Source organism: Patiria miniata, unplaced genomic scaffold (assembly GCF_015706575.1).
Source record: "Patiria miniata isolate m_02_andy unplaced genomic scaffold, ASM1570657v1 HiC_scaffold_27, whole genome shotgun sequence".
In the NCBI taxonomy this organism is placed as follows: domain Eukaryota; kingdom Metazoa; phylum Echinodermata; class Asteroidea; order Valvatida; family Asterinidae; genus Patiria; species Patiria miniata.
This window is the reverse complement of record NW_024037066.1, coordinates 3,353,209-3,372,540: the sequence shown is the minus strand read 5'-3', so window position 1 is coordinate 3,372,540 and position 19,332 is coordinate 3,353,209. Positions and strand designations below refer to the sequence as shown.

At 40.9% G+C, this 19,332-nt stretch overlaps 3 protein-coding genes across 3 annotated transcripts; 2 read left to right on the top strand and 1 right to left on the bottom strand.

Annotated features, from left to right (window-relative positions):
* Window positions 1-142: 142 nt before the first annotated feature.
* Window positions 143-19,017, bottom strand: LOC119734277 (plancitoxin-1-like). Its single transcript, XM_038207679.1, has 8 exons — window positions 18,696-19,017; window positions 17,890-18,034; window positions 16,353-16,536; window positions 6,378-6,453; window positions 4,634-4,795; window positions 3,140-3,337; window positions 816-1,051; window positions 143-287 (listed from the first exon to the last, which is right to left on the bottom strand). The coding sequence occupies exons 2-8, from the start codon at window positions 18,009-18,011 to the stop codon at window positions 144-146; spliced, it is 1,122 nt and encodes a 373-aa protein (XP_038063607.1). The 5' UTR covers window positions 18,012-18,034; window positions 18,696-19,017; the 3' UTR covers window position 143.
* On the top strand, window positions 7,073-8,753 carry LOC119734278 (5-hydroxytryptamine receptor-like). The gene has a single exon (XM_038207680.1). The coding sequence runs from the start codon at window positions 7,689-7,691 to the stop codon at window positions 8,730-8,732; it is 1,044 nt and encodes a 347-aa protein (XP_038063608.1). The 5' UTR covers window positions 7,073-7,688; the 3' UTR covers window positions 8,733-8,753.
* LOC119734279 (melatonin receptor type 1C-like) lies at window positions 9,842-10,962 on the top strand. Its single transcript, XM_038207681.1, has one exon. It carries the CDS (start codon window positions 9,866-9,868, stop codon window positions 10,880-10,882), a length of 1,017 nt encoding a protein of 338 aa, XP_038063609.1. The 5' UTR covers window positions 9,842-9,865; the 3' UTR covers window positions 10,883-10,962.
* Window positions 19,018-19,332: the final 315 nt, after the last annotated feature.

Genomic DNA, 19,332 nt, shown 5'->3' with positions numbered 1-19,332 from the left:
TGTAAAGTTTAAGTGGTAAATTATTCAACCCAATACCAAATTGAGCCATTCTATCCACCGAGTCGTCTCGGAGTTTTTTATCAGATCTCAAACTATGTCTCCTCCTGAAGACAACGGAAGATCGAGGATGTGTTTCGCCTTCTTTAGAGATCACCGAAGACTTCAGAGTAGCATGATGTCTCTGCTTGAGGACATTTCTGTACCTCGGTCACTGCGCTGAGGAAGTACCTGTGGACGTCTGCATTCTGAAAACAGACTGTGCCACCACCACGGAGCTTCTGATGACACTGAGGAAAGAAAGTATGATTGTCAACAAGAGGCAGAATGACTTGATGTGATTAACCAGTTTCTACCCGAGGACATGTACACATGATCTGGCAATGTATATTTTTGCTGGGGCGGGTGATGGGTTAAATCGTCGAGCTTTTCCTGAGTCTCCGGTAGTGGACATATGTACAGGTCAGTGGTTCCATGTGGTTATTGCACACACCGTGTTTTGAACTTAAATTTGGCCGCTGTACATGGCCTGACATTGAAGCAAATATCGCTCCGTGGTGGGGCCTCAGAGTGTTGCAAAATACAAAGTTACAGTGAGAAGTATTGTACAAATGACTCGAGTGTCGATATTTGTGGTGTTTGACTTTACTAAAAAATTTGGCAGATACATCTTAGCTTTTTCAATAATGGTGTTTTTTGGCCAAAATTACTCCTGGCTGCAAGTAGTTAACAGTGACATAGAACACAATCAAAACGGACACTCGTACTGTCTGTTCCTGACCTATAGAGGGCGCAATAGCATATCACATGATACTCACTTGACGGTTGATATCTCCGATGCACGTCCAAACCAGACCTGGCTTAGTAGTCACCGCCCATTTGGAGTGATCGTGGGTTTCTTTGAAGGCTTCTCCCCCGGCCAGATTCAAGCGGAGAATGTTGTTGACCTTCTGGTCCTGGTAACAGGACGAGTTGAGTTTTCCGCAGCCGTTCTGCCATGTCTCTACATACAGGCTGCTGTTGAAGTACGGAGCGAGCCAAGCCGCGTAGAGATCTGAATTTAAACAAAAAATTGGAACTGTTTATTGAAATTCAACGATTCATGGCTTTTTGCATGCAGATGCCCTCTAGGAATGCATTGTGGATATTTCTCTAACAGAGAGGGTACATAAGCAGCAATGATAGACTTACGTCAGGTCCTAATCTCTTGTCAAAAGAGCTTTTGTTTAGGTCTTAGACAATTACAAGAACGTGGACACATGCTGACAACAGATGTAACCATAGCTCCATTTCTGACAAGTGTTCATATGAAGTGAGGCCAGCAATGGACTCAATACAGGGCGAGTCAAAAAAAGCGAAACCCAAATGTCGGGACTATTGATTTAGGGAAGTTCTGCACGTAGCACTTTTAAAATCTAGGATATGAAAGCCCAATTCAAAAGCTTTCTTTTAGTACAAGAATCATTCAAATCACTCATGTACTTTTTAAGTTACGGAACTTTAAACACCACCACCGTTTTAAAGTTCTGTCCAGCAAAAGAAATACATGTACAATTCACACACATCCCTATGTGATTTGTTTTCATTTTCCTGAAAGAACACCTCTTGTGATCCGTGGACAGAACTTTAAAACGGTGGTTGTGTTTAAAATTCCGTAACTTGAAGAGTACACGAATGATTTAAATGACTCTTGTACTAAAAGAAAGCTTATGAATTGGGCTTTCATATGCTAGATTTTGAAAGTGCTACATGCAGAACTTCAGTAAAAACAGATCACAGAAATGGTGTGCGTTCTTTCAGCAAAACAAATACAATTCAAGCACATTCTTATGTGATTTGTTTTCGTTTTCCTGAAAGAACACCTCTTGTGATCCGTGGACAGAACTTCAAAAGGGTGCGTGTGTTTAAAAGTCTGAAAAATTCCAAGCTGAGATCTTAGGGCCCCCCCCCCCTTCCGACTATTAGATGGTCAAAATACCCCGGCGCTTTTAGAGTTAATGCAATCGATCTGCCAGTAAACGGGGCCAAACCACTCTGGCATTATAGAGGGCGCTTTAGTGGTACTTAGTTGGCACCAGGGCCCAATTTCGTGGGTCTGCTAACCACAGCATTCCGCGCTTACGACCACCATTCTGTGCTAACCGCGCTCTAGCAGACAAATTCTGCGCTAACCCTGTCAGCACAGAATCCCAGGAATGAGCTTGTCAATTTAAAAAAAAAAAGTCTGAAAATTGATGAAATGTCTGAAAGATGCATATCTTTCTACACTGATATTGTCTTTCTGTCAGATACAAAAAGTCGGATTTCAGACAGAAGTCTGAAAAATCCCAAGCTGGGAATCCTTAGTTACGGGATGTAAGCATGCGCACGCATATAGCCAAAATTCCCCGCTAACCAGTGAAATGCGCTTACCGTAAGCGCAGAATTTTCTGCTACAGGAAACAGGGATTTTTCACCAACAGTAAGCAGAACCATAAGCTTGCGCCCGGACCTGAGAAATTCTAAGCATACCTCAAACGCTCTAAAGTAAGCCTGGAATTTTTTTGATCTGCGTGCCAATTCACCAAGACGGCATTTCATTCATCATATTGATAGCGCCCTCTACTGCTGTGGTGGGTGGACCGTGCTAGCAAGCAATCAAGGAATAAATCCAAATGTAGTCTTGGACAGACTGAGAGAAATCAAGCATCCAAACCAACCTTAATAATGAAAGGTTTGCGGGAAACACCATGTGCGAATAATTTCTCAACTAAGAGAATGGTTCTGAAAAGAACCAGAGGTATAAACTCGACGTTCCGGTCAGTATGCTCTGACCGTCTTCAGGAGAGTGCCTAAACTCTAAGAAAGTGAATACTTAAGTAGCAAAAGGCTTGTTTTAGGATCCTGACTACTTGGCATCCTCACAGGATGCAACTTCACACTTCATTGACTTCACCTTTTGCTACTTAAGTATTCACTTTCTTAGAGTTTAGGCACTCTCCTGAAGACGGTCAGAGCATACTGACCGGAACGTCGAGTTTATACCTCTGGTTCTTTTCAGAACCATTCTCTTAGTTGAGAAATTATTCGCACATGGTGTTTCCGCAAACCTTTCATTATTTAGTATCTCCACCATGCAAAGCCTCAATTCTTACAAACCAACCTTGTTGAAACTTGCTGAATTTGGCGAAACTGATAAAACTCTGCCCGCCCTTGGACGTCAGTTCTGCAGTCCGATTCCACGGTGGAGATGTCACGTGCTTTCTGTTAGCCGCGGACGCAATGCTGGGGCTGTGGTTTACAAGATGAGAGGGGAGGTTGAAGTCGTAGACCCAGGGGTGATTGTACATCAACTGCTGACCTGGAAAGTATGAAGACAGGAAATTTATGATGTAGGACTAATACAAGTCTAATGCAACAGAGAAGGGGAGGGGCTACAGAATTTTGTTTGTGTTTGTGGCAGGGCCAAATTTAACTTGTATTTTTCAATGTATTTTTGTAGTGTTTTAGTACAGGAGTAGCTCCCCTGAATAAATCTAGCATTTTTATTAGCTTCCCCCTTCTCTTCTATAGAAGTGTGTACCCCTGATTAGCTTTCCCCAGTAACAACTTCACATTGTATGTAAATTACTCCCATGCCATTGGTTCCCCCTGTCCCAAGACCATGTGCCCTGCCACCCTGTAAGACCACAGACCCCTCAGTAGCAGACCAGTGGCAGTAGAGAGGGGACCGTGCATTTTGATTTCCTCTCTTTCCCCCTTGATTTTTCTTGGGTGCGCCTTGCCCTGTGTAAGTGTTTTTTTTTCTGCTTGAGTTATTGAGTTTCTTCCAGAAGTGTCTTGAAAGGTCCACTTATTGGTTTAAGTTTCAGGTTTTAGGTTTTAAGTCTCAGTTTCTTGGTTTTAGGGTTTAGTCTTTGCTCTTGGTCTTGATTTTCGTGGTTTTGGTTTATACCTGGTCATTTTGGAAGTTCTTGTAAATAAATTCTTTTCGTCTTTTTTGTTCAAAATCTAGAATTTGTGTCTGTGTCTCTATTAAATCAATTTCCTCGCGACTTTTCCCTTCAAAGATCCTGAGTTTAGTTTAGTTTCATTAGTAAAACCCCGTAGAGTCTTTAGTTTCTGCGAGTTCCCCATAGTGTGTCATTTTTCCAGGTTACATGTTCACCAAACAACATTCCTGGAAGTTGTAACATTCAGAATGTTTGTTTCACAGTACACTGCTTTATAGTATGGTGCATCAAACTCAAGCACTTGCAAACAGGACTTCACTACATCTGGGGTCAAATCCAACTCGTGGGGATAATGTAGTGCGTCTGTGTCCCACATACCACGAGGCCGAAGGTCGGGTGCTATGTGGAACGCAACATGCACTACATTTTCTGTGTTCCACGAACGCGAGTGGGATAGCGAATTTATCTTCAAGCAAACTTGATGCACAGTATAGATGGAAAACGCATGCGGTACACAAACTTGTCAGCGGTTATCCGCGCGCGTGCGCATCTTGGAATAGTGTGATGCGCAGAGTATGATATCGACCGTGCTAATTTCACACCTTTGTTGCCATGGATCGACCAATCAGGATCGAGGATTCAAGTTTGCTTGAAGATTTGAGTGATTGGCCTCCAGTTGCAACATCCATTCACATGGAATTTACCAATTTTTTCAAACTGGTCGTAGCCGTAGGTAACGCACAGGAACGTCTGCCCATACGTCCTAGCAGAGTTTGGCCAGTTGTAGTACATGGATGCGTTGCTAGGGAAATGAGGTGTGCTGTGAATCAGCCAAAAGCCGCTGGTGCCATCAAAGGCAACATCTCCTGGTGGAAAAAAACACGAAAGCAAGCAAGTTTGAATGTGACTTCTCAATACCTGGAAATAGGAAAATAGGAAAAAAATACTGCAAGTTAAACTTGCGCGATTCCCCCCGGCATGCTGGCAGTATTTATACAGTCAGTTAGTAAGCACACTTTTCAGTTGACCAAACCAAAATCAACGATGACCTCATTTGACCCCTAGATGACCTTTGACCTCAAATGTCTCAAGGCATCTTACGTCCTCCTACCCAAAGATTATTGTCACCAAGTTTGGTTGAGAGTGAAGTCTGACTTTTCAAATGACAGCATTTTTCAGATTCCAAAACCAAAAACAATGACCTCACTTGACCCAGAGATGACCTTTGACCTCAAATGTGTCAGGTCATCTGAAGTCCCCTTACCCAAAGATTATTGTCACCAAGTTTGGTTGAGATTGTAGTCTGACTTTTCACATGACAGCACTAAACAGTTCACCTAATCAAAACGGAACACACGGACAGACCACCCAAGATTCCCCTTTTCTTGGCTTTTAAAAATAAAAGATATCATAATTTGTATTCAAAGAGCTTTCTAATACAGTGTAACACTTGGAGGGTGCAGGAGATTATGACCCCGGGAAGATTGATAAGATTAGGAAAAGAAATTGCGAGGAAAACAACCATAAACGTTAAGGAATGTAAACAATGAAATAAAAGTGTATATGGGTCATTCTGTACATTTATGGTCCAAAGTGTGACATTTTCCAATCCCTGTTACCTTAGACCTTTGTAATTTTTCATTCAAATATCAGTATAAGAATGTTTGTGTGTTAGGTAGCTAAGGTAGGTCGTTTGATTCTCATCAGGCCAAAAAAAAAACAGTCTCCGGTTTCTGGTCTGCGCGTGCCTCACCGTAGCCATGCGCGTAGACAAAATAAATTAAAAAAAATTCAATGTAAGATGATGCCAAACAGCCAAACTCACTGCTTTTTAAAATTTGGCCAAATGTTTTTCTGACTCAGAGACAATTCCTGTTACTGGGCCCGTGAGGAGACCTTTTGTTGTGTCATTAATTATACCTTAGGGAGACACCACACCGGACATTGGAGAGATTGGAGACATTTCAATGTCTCCCTAATGTCACAACTCCTGTCTAGAGACAAAATTTTACCGTCGCAAATAGGCTAGATCGATTGCCCGTGGTCCAAAACGTAAAGATACCCAAACTTGTTGGGGTAGGATAAGGGGACATTGGGGTAAGGGGTCATGAGTCAGGCTGACGTAGCGGTACTTTCTTCGCCTTCCACCGCTGTGACCCGGGTTTGAATCCCGCCTGGGCCAATATGTGGATTGGGTTTTCAGTCCCTACCTGATTCCGTGGGTTTCCCCCAGAATATTCTTCTGGGCTTTTCCTCCCACCTCTAAAACTGTCATTTCTTCTCATTGTCTTCTCTCCACAGGTTTCTTCAGGCTTGCGAGCTACAGTGCCTAGGGCGCTTTTGAGGAATCCTTGGTTTCATTACCAGAAATGATTAATAATGATAATAATAATAATAATTAAAGTTGGAACAATTTTGTGCACAACCATTTCCCGAAATTATAATTACCCTTTGTATGTCCATAGTATTCTGTTTTTTCTTTGCTATCCGGCTTTTCATCATTGTACATCAAGTAAGCTACATCCTGAAACAAATGAAAAAAAGAAGAAAAAAAAGAAAAGCTTATTTTCTTCTTCTGGGGAGGAATCCATGTGAACATCACGTTTCGGACATTTAAAAAAAAAAAAATTTGAAAGTCAGAGAATTTCTCATAGAACGCAGTAAAGTTCACGGCAAACTATTTTCACTGTTGACAACATTTATGGTAAACAAAATTACAAATTTCGAATACAGACAAAAATATAATTTAAATCTTAAAATTAATGTGGCCTGACGTTGCGAACTTAGCAAGTTCTTCTTCAGAGGCTAAAACAGAAAATATAATTTATTATGATTAATGTGAAGTTTGGTATAAGTGTGATTCCTCTATCATAAACAAATTGGGAGGAGATCTTCTGATGTAACCAATACTGATATGATTGATAAGAACATTGTTGATGATTAATTAATATGACATTGTCAAATAAATCAATTTGGAAAAGAGAAAGCTTGTATTCTTCTCCCAACCAATTCAAGCAAGACCTAAGAGAGACCATACAAACACCTAAAAAAAAAAAATTAACCAACAAAATAAGTGCCAGCGAACATGTCCAGGCAGGCATTGATCACAATTGCAAGCCCTTTCAGTTTTCTGATGAAAAGTGGGCGGCAAAGGCCATCCTTAATATGACAAAACAAACAAAATCATAGCAAGTCGAATCAATATGACCGCTTCAAAGATTGATTGTTTGTCCTGGGAGCAATCAAGTTGCCCTGAGGACAAGATGTTGACGACTCATCATGCTTGATGAATTGCCTCATGTGGTTAGTGACTCCACCTAATGAGGACCCCAAGGATGCGGGTTGCCATGGTAACACATTTTGTTCTTTAGCGAAACAACAGGAGGTACTGCAGGTTTTTGAGACAATACAGATGACAAACTCACTGCCTATTGGTTAGAGCTGACACTGTCAGAGTCTTAAAAGCATCCGCTGCGATTGCTCGATTCTTCGCAATTCGTGTCTTGAAGATTTATGAATAATAAGTCCTCTGACATTTTGAAAAGTCAGGAGGCAGTAAGATAAGTGTTGTGCCTTCAGTACTAAGCAACCACAACAACAAACTTTTGCATGGTAATGCACTCTTGATGAAGGATACAACATAGTGATGAGCTGAAACTTCCAACAAGTTCAGAAAAGCAGCTCTGTGGATTGGCGTGACAAAGTCATTGATGTAACGTTTTTTTTTTAAAGTTCAAAATTGTTGGATCATTCTGGAAGATGGCCGATTATCCACCAAATGTCACCGACACTCTATTAAATGAAGAGACACCAAGATGCACGTTCTGCGCCTACTTCAGTTACACCCAACGCCAAGTCTTAGCAGCGATTCTGGTCGTCATTTCATTCCTCGGAGTTGTGGGCAATGTTCTCGTCATCGCCGCCGTCTTGTTATCTCGTAAACTCCGTCGCGTGACAAACTGCTTCGTCTTCAGTCTCAGCGTTGCTGACTTACTGACGAGTCTTTTTCTGCCTTTCTCGGCGGTGGCGATCTTGAACGAGCACACCTGGCCGTTACCCACAGTCCTTTGCTCCCTAACTGCATTCGTCTTTCTAACCTGCCTTGGGTGTAGCATTAATAGCTTGGCCTGTATCGCAGTCAACCGCTACGTCCTGATCACTAAGAAACGAGAGACATACAGGAGGCTTTACAGCTCTCGGCGGACCACGTTAGCAATTCTCATCGTATGGATGATTCCACTCTGCACTACCGGCATTCCAGCAATCACTGGTTTCATTCAACTGGGCTTCGAACCCAAGTATTCCTCTTGCACTTGGGTTCTGGCCGAATCCTCTCCAAGATACGTCTTCGTCCTCTTCGCTATTTTCTGTCCCATCCAACTGACGACTATCATCTTGCATTACATGAAAGTTTTCCTCCACATTCGTAAGCACACCAAGGCGGTAGGACAAACACTGAATGTTCCGTCAGGGAGGCTTACCATATCGGAGAGTGTCTCAAACTCGGGTCTGACTAACAATAGGAATAACCACGACTACGTAGCTCCGGAGAGGAAGAAACGAAACAAGCTTAACATTCAGGTCACAAAGAATCTGTTTGTAGTGGTTTGCGCCTTCGTGCTGTGCGTCCTGCCTTACACTTTGACTCTTCTTTTACCCAACAGTCGTCAAGTTTTCCCTTTTGCCGCAACTATTCTCATGATGAATAGCTGCATTAATCCCATCATATATGCCATCAAGCATCCACAGTTTAAGACAGTTTTCCGTTGTATAGTGACCAGGAGATTCAGAGACATCTCGTAAGACCGACTGTTTTGCAAAAAATTGAGAACATAGAAAATTACCTGTACGTGTTAAAGTGTTCATTAGATTAAAGGTAGAGTACATCATTTGTCATTTGTGCATTTTTTTCGTTGAAGCAACAAAAGTCCTCACAATCTATTAAAAGAAGGGTGCTTAACAAGCTATAGATGGATGTTTTAATAAATGTTTTCCCTATTTTGGGGAACTGCAACGCTCTAAAAAAAAAAAGATTTCATTTTTGGTCGCGTTGGCAAACAAGCAGATTCAACAAGTTGGGCCAAAAATAATAATTTGGAAGTTGTGAAGTATTTAAGTATTCCATAACTAAATGTGGGTTTATTTTGTTGGTTCTGTCTCAATCAAAAGTGAATAACTATGATATTGAAAAAAAATTAAAATTTACGGACAGCACATCTTTATGTTTGCCAAAAACTCACCAGCATTTTGAAAACATCATATACCAGCATCATATTCTTATGACTTGATTAAGCCTCTTACTCAGTGGTTCAGAATGCCCCAGAGGAACAAACATCCCACAACGGATGTGACTACTTTGTTTGAGATTTGCCCATCCACTCACTTGATTAAAGCTAATAAATGGATGCAGTCGTGCCTCCGTGTTTTTTTTTCTTTTCTTAATACTTATGCTTTTAGTGGTTTCAAGGGACATACTTAATCTGTCAGTGGTGATTCACGAATGATGGTTGAAATTAGGTGTAAAGATGTAATGACGTTACGGCTACCTTGAAAGTAAACTTTTGTATCTTTTGGAATTACTGATCAGCAAGTGCTTGCCATGAGGACCGTTTGAGCAATGTGTCACAGCTATGATCTGACTTCAATTGTAGCCACAATTGTGAGACTCGCACTACAGGGAAGACTTTTTGCTCCTCACTGCATCTTCAAGAGACGGTCAATTCTCGTACCAAGCACCATCCTGAGTTTACATGAATACCATTGCAGACAACTGTTATTTCATCCTCATTCAAACAATGAATGGAGCTTGGCAATCATACTCTGTGTGCTTCATGTAATCTGCCCAGAGCCGCCCATGTCATTGTTGGAACAGATACATGAAACCAGCTTGTGTGAAAGTGCCTGTGAACTTATCAAGTGGTTTGAACTGATCAACAATGGATGAGCAAGACAACGAGACATGTTGTCAGTCCATGTTCAGCTCCTACTCACGGCGTCAAGGGATTGTTGCGCTGATTGCCGTTATGGCCATACTTGGAGTGTTTGGTAACTGTTTGGTCATAGCTGCCGTGACTTTGTCCAGAAAGCTCAGGAACCCAACAAACATGTTTGTGTTCAATTTGAGCATCGCCGATCTACTGGTTTGCGGTTTTGTCTTGCCTGGGCAAGCCACGGCACTTCTCGCTGTCGATAATTCAATGCCAGATATCATGTGTTCGCTCACAGCTGTCTTACAGATTCTAAGCACTGGGTGCAGCATCAACAATCTGGCCTGCATTGCCATTAATCGCTATCTCATCGTGTCCTGTCGTAAAGCGACATATCTAAAGTTGTTCAACCGCCGACGAACTAGTCTGGCAATCATCCTGACCTGGTTGATACCCGCCTGTGCAATGGTCGTCCAGCAAGTTGTTGGCAATGTCAAACTTGACCGCGAATCCATGTTTTCATACTGCAGTTGGGTCGATGCCAAAACTTCCGATGCGAAAATCAAACCTGTTGTGGTTGGGGCTTTCCTTCCGGTTCAGTTTGTCCTGATTTGCTTTTGTTACGGCAGGCTGTTCTATCGCATTCGTACCCACACCAGGAGAGTCCAACACTTAGGTGGAGCCATCAGAGTGGCCACTGTGATGGAAGCTCAGCATCGGTGGGCAGGACACCGGCCTGCGGGACACCGACCCAATCAGAACCAGCATCAAATCAAAGTGACCATGAACCTATTCTGTGTGGTTTGTTCCTTTGTGGTGTGTTTTACACCTTACATTTTTCTCTTTGTGTTCAAAAGGTCTCTAGCATTCACCCTTGTCGCCGGTGTGTTGGCGCTGGGCAATAGTTGTATCAACCCCATGCTCTATGCTGCAAAACATCCCGAATTCAAGAAAGTATTCCACTGCATCATTAGAGGCAAATTTGCACAGATACCTGGCAGGGTTACTTTCAAATGTTTCAATTAGTTCTTTTGTTTCTTTGGAGTGACAGGGTAAGATTTCAATTCAGGCGATTCACAATGCAGAGCGCCACCAATAGTTTGCCAAGGGGAGTTCATTTTTTTCCAGTGCATTGTGGGAAATGGTCGACAAATTCGCAGCGCGGGACATTTTAACTTGTTCGTTTTTCTGGTCAGTAGTTTCATAAGCGTATGATTCGAGTATATGTTTGCCCTTTTCTTTTCTTGTTATCAATATCGTGGTTTTTTGGTAAGGCAGCAGAACACTATGCCCCAATCTAAAACAAATTAGCTCAAGTGTCTACTAACACTCATGCAATAGGCCATATTTTGTCGACCGTAAACTTGAAAAGTAAGGCAAACTCTTGGTGGCGCGCACTGCATTGTGAATCGCCCGAATTGTATATGTGGTTTTGCCCTTCACCGATGTATTTCTTATAAACACCGTGTACTCGGTGTTGTCCAAGGGCTTGCGAGAAAAAATTCACAAGCTGACTCTGGTGGGACTCGAACCCACGACCTCCTGCTTACTAAAAAAATATAAACATGTAAATAAGTTCTCCGTGTCTTATTTTACCATAATTTAGGCTTAAAAAAAATATTCTGTACATGTATGTACGGAGAGTAGTATTGTAATTGTATTGTAACATTTTAATTATTTTATTTCCAATATTATATTTCATCTATTCCAAGGTTTCAAAAATTGTACATCGAGTCCACTTGTCTGGAACAACTGCCTAAAAGGAAGCACATTGTATTTTGTAGACCAAATCAAATTTATACGATTCAATCAACATAGCCTTTCCGCTTCCATTATGATACACATGAAAAATAATGACCACAAAATCAAAAGATTGCGATCAAAATTTTTAAAAAGTGCAAAAGGTGTAAACTGCAAAGTGGAAACTGTACTACTTCGAAAGGATTGTTTCTTGTGTTTTGTACAACTACTAATGTCCACTATAATACTAATTTGGGAGGCTAATCATCCTTACTCGCAGCTGAGAAGCTGAACTGCGAAGGACGTGGTCGAGCTGTAGGCATGTAAAGGCGCCTTTGGGAGTCAGCCATGGACTATATGACCACGGAGCACAGCCACAGATCAACAGTGTTTGATTTTTTTTCGGAGGGAGGAAATCCGGAGAGCCCGGAGAAAAACCCTTGTGGCACAGGAGAGAACCATCGCACAACTCTACTCACATAAGGTCCTAGCTGGGGGTCGAACCAGGGCCATTATGGTGAGAGGGAGCACTTAACGCACTAGCCACCCATGCCACCATATTATACATGTAAATGTACATTGTATGTTATTACAAAGAGCAACAACAGAGCGGTTAGGCCAAAAAAATTTTTTTTCGGTCTCTGGTCAGACCAAAGTTCCGGAATTGACGCGGCGACGCGGCTTTTTTTTTTTATTTCTTCAAGCTTGGATTGTACAGACAAGGTGGGGTACTATTTTGCTTTTTTGGTGTCCTCATGTACCTTGGTGTCCTCCATAATTTGCCTTGGTGCTCTCGATCATTTGCCTTGGCGCAATTTCCCATTCCTTGGTGCTCTTTGGTAAAAAAAAATTGATGAGGTGCGGCAATAGAGGGCGCTGTTGGAGATACGGCGGAACATTTTTGAAAAAAAAAGGATTGACGCGCATGATTAAAATCGACGCGCGCGCTGACCAGAGACCGACTTATTTTTTTTTTGTGCCTTATCATCAATTTCATTCAATGTCGAAATTGAGTTGGGACATTAACTTCAGCGACAGGAAAATGTAATCAATTACGGGCAAGTGCTCCATTACTAAAGCAAACTTGATAAGTATTTTTTTTTTGTATTAAACATATATTCTTATTTTGATCAATTCAACTTTGTGTATTACCCTAACGATCATGAGCTGCTCATTACACAAAGAGCAAATTGTCATTAGGATTTATCAACATTTGAATCTGTTTAATGAACTCAAAATAAATAAGGTCAGGTAAAACAAAATTGATGTCTTGTTGCTCAGAGTACTTTTCCAGTTCAACGACACCTGATGCATTTGTTACTAGTTCAAAGAAACATGCAAAGGGCAATTCCACGGTTACTCATGTTACATTTTTGATGTACTTTTGAGTTTCCTTGGGCTGTAATTACCTTACTGAAAAGGTTTAATAGCTGTTAACTCTTTCAGTGCCCGCAAAATTTGAAAAGTTTAACCCTAAAGTGCCCAACTTCGAGCGTTTTTGTTAATTGTTTGAAATTCTGTAAAAAAAAAGTAAATAAGTTTTACTCACTTAATTTGTTGTTGTTGCTCTCTGGTATATCCTTGATATATTGGAAAGTCAAAAGTAGTCACAAACATAGTGATACACCCTGAAACACTGGCCTGAACACAGGGGAATTCCACACTTTTTGCAGAAAATACAAGATTTATTGCTGCGCCCTCTCGCAAGAACTCGAATGAAAAAATAAATACAGGTCGTACATGCATTGAAAATGGTACCATTAGAAAGAGCGAGAGCGCCCCCTTTTGATAACATATTTACTCTACCTCGTACATGTACGAGGTTTGGCAATTTTAAGTACGAACATTTACGAACATTACCTCGTACATGTACGAGGTTGGCGCTTTTGTACTAACAAATATACCTCGTACATGTACGAGTTTGGCACTGAAAGACTTAATCCCCATGGTAGATAGAGTAGACCTAGACCTACCTAAGCACCAAAGATGACATCCAGAAAAATGTATGATAAACAAGACGCACAAAATTGGTTACTCGCGTTACGAAATTGTAGCTTTGTGTACAGATATATATTAAACTTTTCTTCATTGTCCTTGAGCAAGTTCAAGTTTTTACTTGTTAATCATGTTAAATAGCTTGTTTGGAAAAAAGTAGTGGCCAATATTGTTTCAAAACTTTTTGTGGGTAATTTTGAAGGACTACATTTGTGTACGTTCACTTCATATGCACTTTTGACAAGGAGTACCTTGTGTGACAAAAGCAAAATGGCACCCTCTTACATGTATTGATGAAAGGATCTGCTATATAAAAAATTACCACTTTCTTGTCACTTCCAATGAAAACAAGTATTAAGATCTTGTATGTATTGTTGCAACACATACATGTAGTAATCATCTTGTGCATAAAAACAAGATGAGCTGAATTTCCACTGCATGTTTCCTTTAAACAATGTAAATAAATGGTTTAAAAAGCTAAGAAATGGTTTGGAAATCTGTTAATTTTCCCAGGCCTTTTGTAAAAGTTTACAACTGCTTACAACATATGAAAATACTTCAAATAGGTCTGAAACAATGATGAATATGTAAGATATGAAAAAGTTTGGAGAATTTGTGTGTCTTTGTAAAATATCAAAACCTAAGACAGATAGATCTTTCCATGTGCTCATAGCCCCCTCCCATACCCCAAAAAACCACCCAAACCCCCAAAACAACACAACCCCCCCCCCCCCAACCAAAAAACACATTTTTCAGACTGTGACGTCATAGGAATAATAACACAACGCCCCTGGCAGTAAAAATAAAAACAGTGTTATGATGGTAATAACATTACAATCTGAAAGAGGGATTACTTTTTTGCTAAGTGATTTTTTTTAAGAGGGCAGGGAGCACAAGAAAAGGTTTTTCTGTATCATGTTTTGATAAAACCCCAAAAATCTTCCAAATTCTTTATTTGTCATTCATGGAACATTTGCAGATTTTCCTATTTTTATAAACCTTCATTCCACACGCGTAGTCTTGGCAGTCTATCTGGTCCTGCATTCTCACTGCTATAGACCTAGGCACGTTGCTGGTATCTCAGCCATATAGGAGGAAGGTCTTTGTTATCAAATTATTTAAATAATCATGCGCGGATCCAGAGGGGTGGTTTTGGGGGTCAAAAAATACACACCCCCCCCCCCCAGCTCCGTCAAAAAAAAAAAAATTCATACAAATTCCTAAAAAATGCCCCCCCCCCCCCCCCCCCCCCCCCCGGCTGTGACACCCCCCAAAAAAATAATACTGGTATAATGTCTGCCTGTTCAAAATACGGTACACCATTCTGTAATCTAGTGTTAATAATCGTCGAATTTGAACAGCACCCCCTATTGAAACATGGTACCAGCGCCCCCCACCCCCCCCTCATCGTTAGTACAGTGGCTAATTGGTACAGGTGGTTTGAGTCTCAAGGTAGTGGAAGTATGCTGTTCCGTTTTTTTGGTTGACCACCCTGTTTAGTGTCATCTCTACTCAAGTGATATGCTTCAGGGAACACAAGACACGCTTCAACCAAAACGTAGCACAGAATGCAGGATCTGACCCTGTACGCTTCATTGATCATCAATTACGGACAAGGGAACTCGCAAGCTCCCTCCACAACTTCTAAACGGCAGTCGTTTGATCAACAAAACCAATCAATCAATCAGTGATGTAATTGAATTTCTCAGAACCACACGCGTAACGGATGGCCACACATCATGTTTATGGTGATTGTGAAGTTAGGGGCCCCTCTTTCCTTGGAGTCCCTCAGACAAAATAATTGAGATTTTGAGCTTTAAATTGTTGAATTCCTTGTAAATTTTGTTGTATTTTTTTAAAGGCTTTTTATACCTGAGTTGACACGATTAAGAAAGTATCTTGTAACCATGAGGATTCCTTCCAAATCCTTCCAAAAACAACAGATGGATTTTTCAGTATCACAATGCCGACGCAACAATTTTTGGTTTAACCCTAACCAACCCAACTCCATCAAAATCCATCCCCCCATTTTGGTGGACTTTGGGGGACGTGGTCCAGAAGGCCTGGCGTGACTAAATATTGATGGAGTATGATGGACTTGGGCCTAATGGCCTGAAGCAGTGCTAGGGGTATTCGATTGATTTTGCCTAGCTTCCTGTACTGCCATTGTGACAAAAGCCATGTGTAGCAAGTCCATGAATGTCAACCAGTGTGTCAGTGGTGGATTCCATTATGTCATGTACAGTTTTGTATAAGACGCACAGTGATTGATGGATTTTGATGGAATTGGTTCAGTTCCTAGCAAAAGACGCTAGGGATTTAGGGTTGTAGATGAGATATTTTTGAGGGATTAGGCCAAAAAAAAATAAGTCGGTCTCTGGTCAGCGCGTGCGTCGATTTTAATCATGCACGTCGATCTTTTTTTTCCCCAAAATGTTACGCGGCAGCTCCAACAGCACCCTCTATTTCCGCACCTCCTCAATTTTTTTTTACCAAAGAGCACCAAGGAATGGGAAATTGCACCAAGGCAAATGATCGAAAGCACCAAGGCAAATTATGGAGGACACCAATGTACATGAGGACACCAAAAAAGCAAAAGAGTACCCACCTTGTCTGTACAATCCAAGCTTGAAGAAAAAACAAAAAAAAACAACAAAAACCCCCCCCCCAAAAAAAGCCGCGTGGCCGCGTCAATTCCGGAACTTTGGTCTGACCAGAGACCGAATATTTTTATTTTTTTGCCTTACATATATTAACTCACCTGGCTTCCATGATTCTGGTAGATTTGTTGCAGCGTGTACGCAATAGCGTGATTGGTAGCGTTCAGCCACACCGGGGATAGATTTAGGACGGGGTTGTGGACGTCCATGTACATCTGACCGTAGCCCTCTTTGACCTGTGGCTCGTGACTGCTGTAATCCTTGGGAAGTTTGTACACAATAAACCTGGAAAACAGGAATTTATAGAATGATTGAATCTTGTGAGACACTCTAAAAAAAAAAATGGTGTGCGCATATAATGTGATTTATTTAACCAGAACAATTCCCAGCGTGTTTCAAAAAATTATGGATTGATATACATGTATTACAATTATGAACTTTAACATTGTCAGTGTGGTTATATCACTAAATGTACCATTAGGGGGACACCTTATTGTTATTTTTTCTATAATAACTGTCACATAACTGTCTCCCTAATGGCACAGCCCCCCTTTAAAGGCAAAATTTTATTGTCGCAATTAGGTTATATTTGTTGCTTGTGGTCTAATTAGTAAAAATACTGAAATTGGTGGAAAAAAGACAAGGGAAATTTGGGTAAGGGCACATTTAAGTTGGAAAAAAATCAAGTCACAAGTCTATGGGAAAGTCTCCCTTATGACCCATTTCCTGTTATTACTATTATTACTTTCATTATCATTAATCATTTCTGGTAATGAAACCAAGGATTCCTCAAAAGTGCCCTTGGCACTGTAGCTTGCAAGCCTGAAGAAACATGTAGAGAGAAGACAATGACAAGAAATTACGGTTTTCAGGGGTGTGAGTGACCACTGATAAAAAGAGCTGAAAACACCTGAAAAAGGTGTAAAAAAGCTGAACTTTGGAAATCTCCTATACTTTTGTACACAGCAAGTGAGGGGGAAAAAAAGCTGAAACCCCAAATAAACAAAAACTGAAATCAGCTTTAAAGCTGAGATTTCACACCCCCGAGTTTTAAAGGTGGGAAGAAAACCCCAGAAGAATATACTGGGGAAAACCCACGGAATCAGGTAGGGACTGAAAACCCAATCCACACGATGTGGCCGGGGTAGGAATCGAACCCAGGTCACAGCGGTGGAAGGCGAGGTAAGAACCGTTACGCCAACCTGACTCCTATGATACATGTACACTAACAGTGTAATTTTAACTTACTAACTGCATTGTTTTTGGCTTATTTTATTTTGATACAACCTGAAAAGCAACACAGTTTGTGTTAAATCTTTTCTGTCTGAGATCCGGGCACAATTTTGCACATGATCTTCTGTCAAGTTTGTGTTGTTTCCTCATGCATACAGTGGAAAGAGCCAGGGTAGTTCAATGTTTTTATAATATTATTTGTTTTTGGTCGACTTAGTTTCGTTTTCACACTCATACAATTAGTCAGAAAGAGCAAGGTATGAGAAGATATATGGAAGTTGAGTTGTAGTTGGGGTCGGGGGTACAGGGAAGAGGGTTGACAGAATCGTGAGTGAGCAAACAAAATAAAAAAGGTGTAGAAAACATTTTCAGCCAACGGATAACTGTGCTCGATGTGTGACGTACCAATCGACTGGTTTCCCACTGGCATCCATACAAGTCACTGCTGCATCACTGGTTCCCACCATGATCACCAAAGTCATAGCCATCAAGCCAACAATCTCCTTCATGATCGGAGTGCCTGCCATGATGGACACTCACGGGCTACAACCTTTGATATACAAAAACAAATAAACACATAAATAATAAGTAAACAAAATCTTCCTTTTAATAATTACGGACTAGTACTGATAGGTGGAGAAAGGTCAAGGATTCCAGCAGAATAAAATAAAAGTACAATAAGGCCAAGTGCAATTTTTTTGCTTCCCCTTTCCCCCCCGCAAAATGGCAGATTTTACGAGATATGGCAGATGGACTTTCCATTTTCTTGACTCTTTTCCAGATACAAAATTGTGTCCATCCAAAGGAACTGTAATCGTTTCTACACAGCTACAATTTTGTTGGAAACAATAAAAATGCAATATAGGTCTATTAACAATAAATTCGCAAAATATATTACAAATGTAATGAATGAATAAGGCAGTATTGTTTCAGCAGCGTCGCAAAGGGTTACCTGCGCAGATTATGGACGATCGAAGATATCTTTTATTTCTCCATGATTAACATTTCATTAGCAAGGAATAGAGGGAAATAATGTAGGCTACTCAGTAGGGGAAAGAATGTAGCATCCTGACGCCAGTCAAGAAACAATTAAACAAAATTGGAAATGTTTTCAGTCACAGATTCATGTCTTTTCAACATTTTGGCAATGACTGACCTTTAGTGAGATAATAGTGAGATGCAACATTCTTTCCACAAAGCAAAGGACTTACCTCTGAAATCAGCGAAAATGCAGAGAAAACTTGAACTTCTTACGGAATCCGCGCAGCCAGAGAAAAATACGGAAAGAATATTTTATTGCAATATCAGTTTACGCAATGACAACTTCCCTATTACACCCCGAGAAATCACGAAGATCATGCTTTGTTAGCTAGGCACATGACGAGGGTCATATATCAACCAAATAAAGTCAACACTTCCCCGTTTGCTGTCCAAATTCAACATTCACACGTTCAGTTTCGTTTCCATTGTGCTTGCTTGGCCCGCGCAACAGAAAAACATATTTGACAGGCTGTTTGTTCCCATCCTCTCCTTATGACGTACCCCACCACAACAATGAGACAAAAGGTGGAACCAGACTATTAGTCTAAGTACTACTGCACGTGATAATTGGCTATTTATAGAAAGGACAGCCAGCTGAGCTGAGCTCGTTTAATTATTAAAGGGGCGCGCAACTTGGTGATGGGTAACTTTCTACATAATAAGCACAATTTCATTTAACTTGGTGATGGGTAACTTTCTACATCATAAGCACATTTTCATTGAACTTTCTGTTGTGAAACCACACAACCAATCTCAACTTTCATTGAAACTTCTAACCCCCAAAATGAATTAATATTTAGAGCTTTT

Coding starts and splice junctions, on each gene's coding strand:
- LOC119734277 (XM_038207679.1), bottom strand. CDS start 18,011: ATGGCAGGCACTCCGATCATGAAGGAGATTGTTGGCTTGATGGCTATG. Junction 4,796..6,377: donor ATACTATGGACATACAAAGG/GTAATTATAATT, acceptor TTTTTCCACCAG/GAGATGTTGCCTTTGATGGC. Junction 288..815: donor TCGGAGATATCAACCGTCAA/GTGAGTATCATG, acceptor TTCTTTCCTCAG/TGTCATCAGAAGCTCCGTGG.
- LOC119734278 (XM_038207680.1), top strand. CDS start 7,689: ATGGCCGATTATCCACCAAATGTCACCGACACTCTATTAAATGAAGAG.
- LOC119734279 (XM_038207681.1), top strand. CDS start 9,866: ATGGATGAGCAAGACAACGAGACATGTTGTCAGTCCATGTTCAGCTCC.